Consider the following 14904-nt stretch of genomic DNA (forward strand, 5'->3'; position numbering starts at 1 on the left):
GAAATATTGGCTGTTGCCCCCAGCATCTATTAGTCATCAGAGCGATAAGATTACGGGGTTCTGAAACTGAGACAAGGCTTCCTCGTTCTGTGGTTCTTGTGCTAAGTGTAGGAACACTTCTGACCTCTGGATCTCTGAATTTTGACTCTGGAATTTCATCTGATGGCAGCTTCATTTCATAAGAACTTGTATTCCGGTGAGCCAGGTAGATGTCAGAAGCTCACTGGGAGTGAAGTGCAGTCAGCAGGATTCTCATTGGTTCAGATGTATCTCCATTCAAGAGGAGCTGAGCTGAGCTGAAACTTCTGAAAGCGATTAGCCACAAAACTTTTTATATATCCTAAGAGCACTTTAGAGTTGCTCCAGAAGAACTTCTCAGCATCAGTAGATTCTAATTCCTGATTGGATGCTGCTCATCTTCACAGAAAAAACTGCAGCTGTCAATTCCAGACACATGTGTGAGAACATGATTTTCCTACAACTAGAGCGCAGTGAACATCTCCCTCTTCATTTTGAAGTCTCATGTATGAAGACTGACCAACACTGACCATAGCTCTTCATGCTGGCATCTGAGAAATGATGCAGCTCCATCTTTCAGACCTTCCAAATTTCCACAATCCTGAGAGGATTGTACAAAGAGGCCACCATAGTCAAAATGCCACTGTGTTTTGCAGGCTGATCCTTGGGGCTAGAGGGGTCGGGACTCCCATGGGTCCCGCTGGACCCAACGCAAATCTTGCGGGAATGGGCTGTAATCAGGTTGGCACGGGCGGTCATCAAATAAACAGCGGGTCCCACGATTTCAGTCTCTCCTGGTTTACTGCCGAGTAAGCCCTCATTCACACAGGATGCCGAACGTAAGCAGAACTGAAGCTTGAAGCAGGCACAAGCTGAAGGTACGCCTTACCGTTCACACAAGACGCCTTGTCTTTTCCTTCATGCCTGCGGCGGCGCGGCTTCACGCTTGGAAATTCGGCGTCAATCCTGAATGATCGCTTCGGTGTGGCGTGAGCGTGGCTTCGGCAAGGCGTCAGCCGCAAGGCAGTTGAAATTGAGGTTTACATAAAAAATCCTCCAAGGCACTTGGTTCAAAGTGTTGCAAAGTGGAAATAGTTTCCAACAATCCAATTTGCCATTTTCAGCGTGTAGCAACGAGCTAGCGTGTAGGTTTCTGCCGTTAGCTTGCTAGCTAGTTCGTGCTTTTGTTTTAACTGAGGGCACTATTTACAGCGACACACAGGGAGGAGGGAGCGGAAGCCGCTCTGATTGACATGGTCGGAGCCAATGACAGAGCTTGTAATAAGCGGGGAGCGGACATCCGGCAGCGACTGAAACTGTCGCTCCAATGGGGAGCAGCTGTAGAGCAGGGGAGGGTTTATACCAGTAGCCTGTTTCCGTGCAGCCAGACGACTCTCACGGAAGGGAGGGGAGGCTGGCCAGCGAGACTAGACCTGTTCTGAACACAATACATTTCTATATATGGCAGCAGCACCGTGGAATAGGCTTCCAGTAGAAATAAAAACTAAAAACTAGTCAGTCTTACCTCAGTTTTAAAAATAAATGTGGTAAATGGATGGCTGAACAGGTTTTATGTAGGACTTTGGAATGTATACTTTTTATGTCATGTTTGTGTGTATATATAATATTATGTACTGATGCCTTCTTTGTTGTATTGTGGTGTCTGTCTGAGACCAAGGACCACGATGGAAACAAGTCTGACTTTGTTCTGTCTATCTGTGGTGTTTTAATGAGATTTAATGAGACGTCTTTTTGTTTCATGTGTTTTTAACAAATCAATCAATCAATCAATCAATCAAAACCAATCTTGGTTGAGCTCCTCGACCAAGAAGATTACAAAAATATCATGTCTATATATAGAGTATTTACTTTTACTTTATTTATTTATTTATTTATTTAATAAATTAGTCATTTTGATTTCCTTTCTCCTCAGGGGTGCGCTTTGTGGAGAAACACCGGTCTGAGCTGATCCAGAGAGTGAGAAACGTAAACCCAATCTTGGATGAGCTCCTGAGAAAGGGTGTTATCGACCAAGAACGCTACGATCTTGTCAGATCTAAATCTGTCACTCAGGAGCAGATGAGAGAGCTCTATACCTTTCTGCATGGCAGTGGAGATAGAGCCAAAGATATCTTCTATGATATCCTGAAGAAACAGGAGAAGTTTCTTATGGTGGACCTCAACAAAGAAGGTTACAATAATATAATGTCTATATATAGGTACAACACAGTAATATAATGTCTATATATAGGTACAACATAGGTACTTTACAGGTATTAAACAGCTCTGGTCATGTGACAATTCACATGAAACATGTGACACTGCACATATTTGATTGAGACACTTTGTTATGTCAATATTTGCAGGAAATCTATTGATACCTCCTTCAGTGACATTTTTAGAGCCTTATAAGCAAAAATGTTTTTTACGGGTGGGATTAAATTGAATGCAGCAGCCTTTAAACAGCACTACATTAGGAAAACATGATGTGATTTTTAAGAGAGCCCAGTTCAATTAAGTACTGCGGGACCCCGCCTTTTGTTATAGCAGGCGGGAGCGGGTGGTAATAACGTGGCTTGCAGGCGGTCAATAACACACACATTGTGGGAGCGGGCGGTAATGATCAGAAATCCAGTGGGAGCGGCTGGCTACTGCCCATGTCTCGGGAGGAAGCATGGAGCCAGTTTCGGCTCTCCCCAGATCTATATCTTAACACATTGAGTGCCAGCGACGCCATATGGCGTCATTAGAAATTTACCGTAGAGTGCCAGCGACGCCAAATGGCGTCAATAACTCGAAATTGTTTTTTTGACGGGGGGGTGTCCATCTCAGCTTCTTACATCGCCTCTTACAATATCAGAGGTATTGAATGTGTCTAACCTATTTTACAGAACCCTTAGGTGGCGACAGCGCTCTCCAGATGAGAGAACGTGGAGTAAAACACAGAAGAAGTCATTGGGGAAAAGGAAATCGCATCGCATCCGTCCGTATGCAGCGGCTTCATTGAAGCATTAACGTTTAGCTGTGCCCCTGCAGCAGCCAATCTGCTATCACAATTGAGCACCTCGGTGTCTGCTGCAACAGCCTCCGTGTCCGCTGCAACACCCATTTGCATGATCAGCCGTGGATTTGTTATTATTCTCAACTTGAAGCATGGGAGCTGGTACACGCGGCTGTAAAAAAGCTGAATCTAGCGGACTTTTTCAGTGCTGAGCACAGGCAGAGAAAACAGCAGAGCAGACACTCCTCCCACAACGGGGGGGGGGGGGGGGGGAGGAGGAGGGGGGGGAGGTGGGGCACGCAGAGCAGCACACACTGACCCAGACAGCAGGACAGGGTTGGCAAACGCAAGCCAGAATATCCGATGCCCACCAGCAGCAAAAGATCAGCAAGAAGCTGCAACCAGCAGCGCACGCAGGGGCCAGCGCTGCTGGTTTCAGCTAAAAATATTATTCTTCCAAACAAAATTCCCTTGCCTTCACTGTTTTATTGAAGGAAATTATTTTTGAGGTGTGACTACATCAGAAAATTAGCTTCAGAGTCAGTGATGTGCTTGAAATGTTTAATTTCACAAAAGGCTCATTATCTCAGCTCGTAGAAAAAAAGGTCTGTTTTTCGTTCAATCAAGCTATCTTCTCCGGCTCATAACTAAAGAACGGAAAATGGGATCAATAAACTTTTTTTTGCAGGTGATAGAAGAGAGTCTCATCGTTATTTGTGCGTGTTCAGTGTTTACATAGTAATTATTAAAGAAATTATATGACTGTTTTAAAATGCATTGCGGCCTATGTGGCACAGCAAGCAACCTTTTGCCCAAGGGCCGTGGCACTCAAAGTGTTAACATATCTTTAACATTTCTCAGCACAAAAACACAAACGTGTCTTTGATAACTCAACAATAGGATACAGGATAGGTTAATGACATGGGCATCCATTTTAATTATTTCACCTTTGATTCAGAGATTTTTTTTTCCAGTTTTGAACAATAGGCGAAGGCTACATTAGCCTACCCATCATCCCCAGCACCCGCTACTATAGTGAAGCAAGACGCCAGCCGAAGCCATAAAATAATGTAGTCTTTATCATTCCTCAATACAAAAACACAAGTGTCCTTATTATGTTGCATCTCTCTCCCACTCTCTCTCTCTCTCTCTCTCTGTCTCTCTCTCTGTGTCTCTCTGTGTCTCTCTCTCTCTCTCTGTCTCTCTCTCTCTCTCTCTCTCTCTCTCTCTCTCTCTCTGTGTGTGTCTCTCCCTCTCTCCTCTGTCTCTCTTTCTCAGGGGATGTCAGTGATGTCGGGGAGTCTTCAGAGAACAAAAGAGCTTCCTCCAGTCAGCCACAGTCTGCTCCTCTTCCTCAGCGTCTCACTGACAGCAGTCAGACTGAAGGTAAAGCTCTTCTCTGGCTCCTCGCTGCCAGTATGGCTGTTAAAATGAGGAAGGTCTTAACTGAGTCTTAACTTGGCCTAAAACTTCCTAGCAAGGATTTCTATTTTAGGAGTGATTTAAGAAAGTTCTTCTCAGAGTGACTCACCTCTGAGAGAGTAATGGTCAAGAACGTTGATCTTAGTGAGGAGGTGTGGTCCACTCTGTTGCTAGGTATGACACTCTTTTAGATGCTGTCATTGGTCCATCAGGACAAATCTCAACATGCCTCTTGTAATCATTCAGAATGTACACAAGGAATCAAATAATCACACAATTTAGTGTACAGCAAATAGAAGTGTAGTTTACTTATTGTCAAAAATGAAAATCCCTGTTTAAAGGCCCAATCCGTCAAAACTCACTATTACTGATGCCGGTGGCCGTTAGTGTAACTGCAGGCAGCGTGTGAACGAGCTGACGCGCGGGCACCATACTCGCATGCGCACAAGCAGTTGCCTGGCAACAGCAGTTGCTTTGTAACGTTAACTCATAAAAGTCACTTGAAAACGGCAACCTGGACAATTTATCGGTCAGATCAGCCTCGAGATGCCCAGGAAGGATTCTGGATGAATTAGGGGACGTTATTGTGGCATGTTTGGTCGTGTTTTGGCTTGCGTTGGCTGTGGGCAAGTCGATACTCATGTTAGCAGAAGCCAGGAAATAGCCTGCTCCCCCTGTATGTACGGTAATGGCTGGAGTTGACCAAACTGAACAATCAAACAATGTTTCATAAGCATAACAGTAACGCTAGGCATATTTAGGACTGTTAAATTCATTATCCACACAAGACGGTAACGTTATTAGTGGGGCTGGTGGTAATTTCTATAAATGTAAATTAATATTAGTTAGCCGCGATTAGCATCAAGCTAACGTTAGGCCTACTAGTATGTGCAGTCCCACTGCAGTCAGAGCCTGCTGGCTGCGGGAAGTGGATACTCATGTTAGCACAAGCAAGGAAATAGCATGCTCCCCCTGTATGTACGGTACCGTCAAACAATGTACCGTAAGCATAACAGACAGTAGGCTAACGTTTGGCATATTTCCGACTGTTAGATTCATTATCAACACAAGACAGTAACGTTATTAGTGGGGCTGGTGGTCATTTCTATAAATATAGCTAAATCTATTAGTTAGCCGCGTATAGCATCAAGCTAACGACTCACCACCGCAGCTAAATGCAGTCAAACAATAATGTTCCATGACCATAAGCATAACGGTAGTAACGTTAGGGCTGCATTACTTCACACAAGATGGTAATGTTAGCAGAGTTTCTGACCAGGTGGTCAGATACTTGTACTATGGAGTGACAGTAAAAATCTTGAATCTTGAAAATCCATTAGCAAGCAGCTAACGTTATCTGGTCAAAACCACATTGCAGTAGCTACAAGCAGCAAGTTCCCTTCATGAACCAAAAACACAGTCCTGACTCTAGTTTCCCCCCGATGTCGGTCACATTGCTGCTGTCTGGCCAGACGGGCTTCATTACATAAATATTTATTTATTTAGTCTGGACTTTTCCCGGAGTCTGTGTTTGTTGTTTCCTTTAGCTAGCAGCTAGCGACGAGCGTAACGTTAAAAGCTACTTCAGCCATTTCCTGTTAGCGTCTAGGACAAGAGACAAGCTCGACGTGAACGCGCGAGACGTCACATCCTCTAGCTGTGGCGGGAGATGCTATCCACTTCGAAACTGCGGTTTTCCATGTATCTTCTGAACGGCTGGTCGGAGAGAAACGCCCCTGGTCGCCATTTTTAAGTTACGTCAAGGCGCATTCACTCAGTGCCAATAATAAACACATTTATTTCTCGCCAGAACCAATGGAATGGGCCTTTAATGAATAGTTAGTCTGTCCCATCAGTGACCCCAACAACATCAGGCTAACCCCCTGTATCCATAAATGCTCCACTCGTCACTGGTCCACTCGTCCAGTGAATGAAATAAACTGCATCATAGGTGTTTTTGGCCAGCGCACGCAGTGGCGCAGGCCCTATAACAGGGTTTGTCCACCCAATTTACAAGCCCATTTGGGAGACCATTTGGAAGCCCATTTGGTCGCGTAACATGTCAGAACGGAACACTTTAGCAGAGGAGGAAATGGGAGATCTCCAAAAAACACTGAGAGAGATAAACACTGCGCATGTGCTTATATTACGGAGATTATTAATGATACAAAGTGGGTTGATTACCGGTAAAGCCATCCTTTAAGGCAGGGGTATTCAATTAAAATTCAAAGAGGTCCAGTTAGAGAAAATGTCCTCAAGCAAGGGTCCATAACATCGCAACGTCTAACTTTTGTGACTGTTCAGTGCCATATATATTGAAGTAGCCTAATAGTTCTATTAACATCTGCATGTAGTCAACAACTGACTGTTAAATCAAATAAAGTAATTTTAGTATTTCAACAATGTTTATTTTCAGAAAAAATATATTTGAAAATAAAAATAAAATATTTTCAGTTTTCACGTTTAACGGATATTAGGTGCACTGCGCAGATCACACACATCAAAAACCTTCCCTGGAAAATAGATGTTTAAAACAAATTGTGAATGGAAGCAACCCATATCTAATTAGCGGCTACTTGTAATGCAATATCTGAATACTGCCTGATATCACAACCTGCCTGTTCCACTAAGGCTGCAAGTAGTAGTAGAAAACATTGTATTGATGTTGACAGTGAGAAGATGTTTGTTATTCCCAGAGCACCAACCTTTAGTAAAACATAAAATAATAAAAAATAAAATAATAAAAACAAGCTCACAAGCATCTGTTAATATGCTACCTGTCAAATAGCCTAATACTTTTAGTTGCAGTTTAGATTTCATGGATGCTACTTTGTTCTACACAGATTTGCTGGTGAGAACAACAGAGTGTCCACGACTCATCACATGGTACCAACAAGAACTCCAACCTCACTTGAAGGACCTGTTTAAGTGGGTACAAGTAGGATGGTTCAACAAGAACGATCAGAATCTGGTTGATATCTACACATGGCTCTACATCACATATGGAGTTGACATACGCAGGCAGCATGAGATATGGCAGATTGAGATGACATCAAGAATGATAGCAGGCACAGAGGAATCCATCAAACTCAGTGACATCTTCAAACACCCTTCTGGAAAAGACATAAGAACAGTGTTGACCACTGGGATTGCAGGAATCGGCAAAACGTTCCTTGTGGCCAAGTTCATCCTGGACTGGAGTGAAGGAAAGACCAATCAAGATGTCCATCTCATATTTCCCTTCACCTTCCGCCAGCTGAATTCACGGAAGGGAAAGAGTTTTAGTTTGGCAGAACTAATTCACGAATGTATCCGGGCATCCAAAGTCATCAAGAAGGAGGCTCTGAATTACATCTTCACAGAACTGCAGGATTCAGCAAACAGCTATGACAAGAGTAACTTCAAACTCCTGTTCGTGTTGGACGGTCTGGATGAGAGCCGCCTTCAACTAGACTTCACTGCCAATGAAAAGTGCTCTATTGATGTGTCAACCAGAGTAGAAGTACTGCTGACAAACCTCATCAAGGGCACACTGCTTCCCGCTGCTCGCCTCTTGATGACCACACGACCTGCAGCAGCCAGTCAGATCCCTGGAGACTTTGTTGACATGGTGACAGAGGTGAGAGGCTTCAATGACCCACAGAAAGAGGAGTACTTCAGGAAGAGATGCACAAATGAGGAGGAGGCCAGCAGCATCATCTCCCACATCAAGACTTCACGAATCCTCCACACAATGTGTCACATCCCAGTCTTCTGCTGGATCACTGCTCTAGTTCTGAAGGCTCTGTTGAAAACCAGTGACAGAGAAGACCTGCCCAAGACCCTGACTGAGATGTACATCAAATTCTTGTTGTTTCAGATCGATCAGACGGAAAAGAAGTATGATGGTAAAGGCTGGATTCAGTCACTTGCAAAACTGGCTTTTCAGCAGCTGTTACAAGGCAACTTGATCTTCTATGAGGATGACCTAAAAAAGAGTGGCATTAACATCAAGGAAGCCTCAGTGTACTCAGGTGTGTTCACAGAGATCTTCAAAGAGGAGGATGGGCCAAAGGACAGCTCCAAGATGTTCAGCTTTGTCCATCTGAGCATGCAGGAGTTTATGGCTGCTCTTCATGTGGTCCTGTCACTCAACAACAGCAACACAAACGTAATGCCTAAGCCACGACTGACTGTCTGTGGAGATCTGGGGATGTTTTTCAGCAAAACATCTGCCACAAAAGTCTACAGGATTGCTGTTGACAAGGCCTTACAGAGTCCAAATGGACACCTGGACTTGTTCCTCCGCTTCCTCCTGGGACTTTTACTGGAGACCAATCAGAAGCTCCTAAAGAATATCCTGACACAGAAAGCCAGTAGCTCAACCAAGACCAATCAGAAAATAGTCCAGTACATCAAGGAGAAGATCAGGGAGGAACCGTCTGCAGAGAGAAGCATCAATCTGTTCCACTGTCTGAATGAGCTGAATGATCATTCTCTAGTGGAGGAGATCCAACAACACCTGAGATCAGGCAGTCTCTCAACAGAAGCACTCTCCCCTGCTCAGTGGTCAGCTCTGGTCTTCATCTTACTGTCATCAGAAGAGAAGCTGGATGTGTTTGACCTGAAGAAATACTCTGCTTCAGAGGAGGCTCTTCTGAGGCTGCTGCCAGTGGTCAACGCCTCCAGTAAAGCTTTGTAGGTCACAAGAAAACTGGATATATTAACTGTATTAAAATGTGATCATAGTGACGTGAACGTTCACAATCACAAACACCAATCGTGACATCATACATAATGTTAGGCAAACAACAGATGACTAAGTTAATCGTTAATGATAATTTAATGACAACAATAGCCAATGAGCTGCATCTAGTCATTGTGGTAAGAAATCCATGGTGCATCATGAGAATACAGTATTAATTAATACACAGGACAAGATGTTACTATCCCTTGTGCCAAAATCCGAGGAAAAACACATTTAGAAGCCCAATCCAGAATAAAACAAGCTAACAAGCTAACAAACTAATAAACAAGACACAAATCACCAGTTACCTACCCTAGCCAACAGCAGTATGAAGCATGTCATTGGAGTTTTCAAGTGGGCACCTTCCTTCACCGACGTTTCGTTAAGTTAGGCCCACGACACCTCAAGAAGGCTTAACGGTGTAATCCAGCGTCCTGGAAACACCCCCCTCCATGCTACCACCGCACAAGTGCATATTACCTCACTATCTAAGCCTAGCTATCCAGGTCGATTCGGTATGACATTCCTGACTACACCACCACCGTCAATGATTCAGCCCTGTTGATGCGGACCGTTAATCATGACCAACAACAAACAATCCCTAACTACACCACCACTGTCAATGATTCAGCCCTGTTGATGCGGACCGTTAATCATGACCAACAACAAACAATCAATCTGACCTTAGCGAGCTCCCCAGCTAGCATGTTTCCTCCTTATCCACAGCCATTCACTTGCTCGTTCTGCTGCCTGAGACATGTTGCTAACCGCAAGTTTCAGGCTCCGTCCCCGAATGCCCAACTCAGTTAGTAAGGCAATAACGGACTTTGCCACAAAACCACGGCAGCCCACCTCTACAGGCCGCACTCGAGCCCTCCAACCTCGCTGCTCTGCCTCTGCTGCCATTTCAGCATACCTAGCTTTCTTGCGCTCATAAGCCTCCTCAACTCGATCTTCCCACGGGACTGTGAGTTCGATAAAATAAACTCTCTTCTCTACCTCAGACCACAGTAACAAGTCCGGACGTAGCCGGGTGCTAACTATATATGCTGGGATGACTAGCTGTTCATTCAAGTCAACCCTCATTTCCCAGGCTCCACCTACACTTAGCTGCCCTAACTTGTGCCTGACCTTAATTGGTCTAATCTTTTCTCCCTCACGTACAAATTTGATCTGTCTAGTCTCTTTGCTAGCAACTAGAGAATTTACTTCTAGCCGCTTTTCCTCAACTGCAGCTGCCAAACATTTCAACACCTGGTTGTGACGCCAGGTGTATCGCCCCTGGGAGAGACTGACCTTACACCCTGACAGTATATGCCTCAATGTACATACACTAGAACACAACGGGCAGGCACCATCCTCGCCCAACCACTGATTTAAGTTCTGGGGAGATGGCAGCACATCATAAGTAGCCCCTAGAATAAATCTAATTCTGCTGGCCTCCATGCTCCACAACTCTCTCCACTTCAACTTTCTCTTCTCTACACTCTCCAAGTTCACCCACTGTCCTTGCTTTGCCTGCGACACTGCCTTAGTACATCTTACTGCCTCCTCTTGCCTATGTACTTCTTCAACTACCATCTTCCTCTTTTCTATTACTGATGCCTTGTTCCACACAGGTTTCCCTATGCACAACCCTAAGCCTCCACGCCCATGCTGCACCTGACCTATGATATCCCTGTGTCTAAGAGCTGACTGTGCTTGCTGTACTGCCTCCTTTGGGTTCCACTTCCTCCCTGTTTTAACTGTGGGCGCTACACTCCTAACCACTGGATCCTTTGACTGAGTCAGAGTCATTTCCAGTCTAACCTTAGCACACTTGAACTCCTCTGTCAGGCTAGATAATGACAATTCCAATATGCCTTTCCCATATAAGGCTACACTGCTTAGGCAGCGTGGGACTCCGAGCCAGTACTTTAATTGAATTAAACTAAATTGTAAATTGTATTAATAATGTACCATACTTGGGGATGGCGCTTAGGGGGACCTGATGGAGTGCAGTGCCGAAATCTTGTGCAATTTGGCACAGCGCCACCTATTGGCAACACAAAATGTGGTTTATCTCAAGAGCCGTTATTCAGATCGACTTCAAACTTGGGGAGTGGGCTGCTGGGAACTTGGCAGTCTATTGCCTAATTTGTAGGGCTGTCCCAAATACCATAGTTAAGGTCTTTGCACACACAGTCCGATTGTTTTCATATGCGTGTTTTTTAATCCGTCATCTGAAAACACAGACGGGTCCCAGCTCGCAAAAATCTATTGACTGATGCGAAAAACGCAGAAATTCGAACCTCGTCTGAAAACTTAAATTACGAACGTAATTGTCGGACTTGGTGTTTTAATGATGATTGACATAAATGAGGTCGTATTCTTTTTTTTTTCCGTGCGTCAATTTTGGACGAAAATACAGACTTGGTGTGCAAAAGCTATTAGAGCGTTGACGCTTCGCGGAGATAAAATCGATCATAATCAAAGCTTCTACGCTGGTATTTTTTTCGTTTTTCTTTCTTTTTTTGGGGGGGTGGGGGTGGGGGGGGGGGTGGTGAGTCACACAAAAATAAAAAGTCCAGTTTGCCACGAAATGTTGTGAATTTAACGTCATAATAACAACATGTTCCACGTGTTGATAATCCTAATGTGACGTGTGCTCTGGCTGTATGTACATCCATGTGATAGACGGAGCCAACTTCAGTTTCACTACCAGTCAGTAATAACAAATCCATGTGATAGACAGATCCAATGTCACGTTCACTTTAGTATCTGTGACTGCTGCTAATTCATAACATTATAAACAAATGAAAGGACTTGAATTCACTTGAACACTTGTAACGTTACTCACACTGGGTTAGAAAAGAAGTGTACGAAGATTCATGTTTACAACAGCTCTGCAGACCACAGCTCAACGTCAGGTGTGGCTACTGGCTGTTGGGTGCATTTGTTTGTTCTCACGGCGCGTGCCGGTGTGAGTTCCCTGTGTTAAAAACAGTGTTGGCCTGAATGACCCGCCCAGCCAGGAAACTAGAGACTGTCTCACAAAGCTACACTCCACGTTAGATATTATGGAGAGAGAAAGAGAGAGGAGAGGAGGGGAAAAAAACAATAACAATAAAGCGTCTATTGCTGATTTGAGCGTTGATTACCATGGCAATGATTCTAGCTTTGAAGCGTCGATTTTTTTGGGTCAGCCCTACTAATTTTGTGCTAGTCGGCATAGCACCACCTATACTGGCAAAAACAAAAAGCGCTTGATCAAAATGTGACGTGAGTACTAAATGGAAAACATTTTAAAGTTGTTTGTCTCCATCACTAATTCTCATGCAGACTGAGTGGCTGTCAGCTGTCAGAGAGAAGCTGTGAAGCTCTGGCCTCACTTCTCAGCTCCCAGTCCTCCAGTCTGAGAGAGCTGGACCTAAGTGACAACGAGCTTCACGATTCCGGGGTGAAGCTGGTCTCTGCTGGACTGCAGAGTCCACACTGCAGACTGGAGACTCTCAGGTAAGATCCATTCACAGCTTTCCTCATGTGATTTGACACGTTGATTTCTCCAAAATAAGGTCCCTGCTCTCAAAACTCTCAGGTCAGTATTCCTCAATCTGCAAAGGGAGACTCTGCAAGTTTGACATCAGGACTCCAGAACATTTTGTCATTTTCACTGAAAATAAAGTTAGGATTTTCCAGAAAGTGTTTTGTCTTGACCAACATTCATACACAGCTCTGAACCTGGAGGACTGAGAGAAGATCATCCATGCTTTGATCTCGTCATTTTGAATACTTGAACAAATAGTAAAGCAACGTTAGGAGTAACACTTTATAATTACTATACACTATAAAGCATTAATAAAGCATTAGTAAATACTTAATTCACCTTGAACTCATAATTTATAAAGCATTATTCATACATTACTAAGCATTAGTAAGTAAGTCATAAACACAGTTATAAAGGTTTGATTCTCGATTAATAACCTAATCTGTAATGTGTTTAATGATTGTATTCTCATACTTTGTAAATGATAGATTCACCATTTATAAACAAGTATCACATCAATTATAAACCATTTATTTATGAGTTGTTAATAGTTCATAAGATCATTTAGAAAGTGTAAGTAAAGTAATAATTATCACTTTTCAAACGGAAACCCCCCCAATTCTCCTATTTCCCCAAATCCTCGAAACACACAATTGACCTATCGCTAAGCCCCACCCCCCGTCCTCACTCAGACGAACACAAGGCAGACTGACTAGAGTAAATGGCAGCCGTCACTGTCAAAGTTACATCCCAAGACGCTCTTCACAACTTTTTGAGCCCTGATATCGTCTAGAAGCCATCAGAAAGTACTTCACTATGCCATGGCAGTAGCCTACAACATTTAAAGCTATCGATAAAAAGAAATGCGATACGTGCATGCCTGGAAACGGCTTTAGCGAATCTTTAATCAAACATTTAACGGAGGAAGACAGCAGGCGAGGATAACAGACGACTCACATCCAGAATTGACATACACTTAGAGTAACCTCTCCGTGGATTATATAGCCTATATGCCGAATTGAAGAGTGGCGCCTGGTAATCTATTTCATGTACGTCTGTATAATCAAGAAACGTTAAATAATGTAGATATTTTTCATAGCGAGACAACGGCACGCACACATGGGTGGTGGTGTAGCAGATCAGCAGAGGCATAGCTTACAGCTTTTAACATCATGTTTTCCTCCTGGATCTTTTCTCTTTAGACTACCTCACATTTATTTGGAGAACGGGATTCATTCCAATGTTTTAGGGTTTGACTGGTGTCTGGCGATGTTATAATCACATCAATCAATGTGCCTCCTCTTCACTAGTTTAGCTGGCCTGCCTCCTCCCCTCTCTATCTCTTCACCAACTCATGCGCATAACGTAATGACTGGAAACTCGCATAATTCAGCATTTTATTTTGCCGACTTTCTGAATACCATGATGATTTTATGATACCTTTTGGATCATGGAAGCCAAATGAGGGAGAAGACTCGTCATCTCGCTGTCACCACGATTGCAGATTTAACTCCAAAACAGTAGCATTGTGGATGTGAGTGGATCTACATTTACTAGTTTAATATTATCAATTGCCTGGCCTCCCAGGATACCTTGTAATGTTGCATTTACCCCCATGCATATCGTTTGACCATTTTTTCAACTTATAAATGTATAAAACCAGAGGAAACTTGCGTTTTCTAGTGCTTCTCTATGGAGCTCTAAGCTGAGAATGTCCGAGTGTATTGTAGAGCTGCACGCGCTGTGATTGGCTTGTCTGCATTCGGGGCGTGGCTTAGCGATAGGTCAATTGATCCCAAGTGAACCGCCCCATCTGCAAAGCCTTAGGGGAGTAACCCCACCCATCTACTGTTTAGGGATAAATAATTATTACACCTTTGACACTTAAAAACCTATAAAAATACACAAAAATGTCAATTTCACCCACTTCCCGAGGTCGTAGAGACTCATGGACGGTTTCGTTGTAAAGCCCATGCTCACTTCTTGGATAAGCGATGACAATTTCAGAAAGATCCGAGCGTCGGTTCCAGAGTTATTCAAGAAAATCCTCCTATTGGCTGTTTAAAAGGCTCTGGGAGGCTTAATTTGCATTTTCTCCCCATCATGCAATTCTGACCCTCTTAGAGACACAAAACCCTGAGTGAAACACATCTCTCAGAATCACCCCCCTGGCCGTTTGGGCATTCAGACATCTGCCTCCATTGGTCAAGG

The 14904-nt window shown here is 43.8% G+C and overlaps 1 protein-coding gene across 1 annotated transcript in view; it reads left to right on the top strand.

Annotated features, from left to right (window-relative positions):
• Positions 1-7499: 7499 nt before the first annotated feature.
• Positions 7500-14904, top strand: part of LOC310771124 (NLR family CARD domain-containing protein 3-like) — a gene marked incomplete at both ends in the record, with an annotated part of 54596 nt that continues 47191 nt past the window's right edge. Inside the window, 3 exons of the mRNA XM_083663790.1 lie at positions 7500-7968; positions 8191-9118; positions 12489-12662. Of these exons, the coding sequence (XP_083519916.1) occupies positions 7500-7968; positions 8191-9118; positions 12489-12662 (1571 nt within the window). The remainder of the gene's footprint in view (positions 7969-8190; positions 9119-12488; positions 12663-14904) is intronic.

The sequence above is a fragment of the Poromitra crassiceps genome (assembly GCF_964638095.1).
Source record: "Poromitra crassiceps genome assembly, contig: HAP1_SCAFFOLD_366, whole genome shotgun sequence".
Classification (NCBI taxonomy): Eukaryota; Metazoa; Chordata; class Actinopteri; order Beryciformes; family Melamphaidae; genus Poromitra; species Poromitra crassiceps.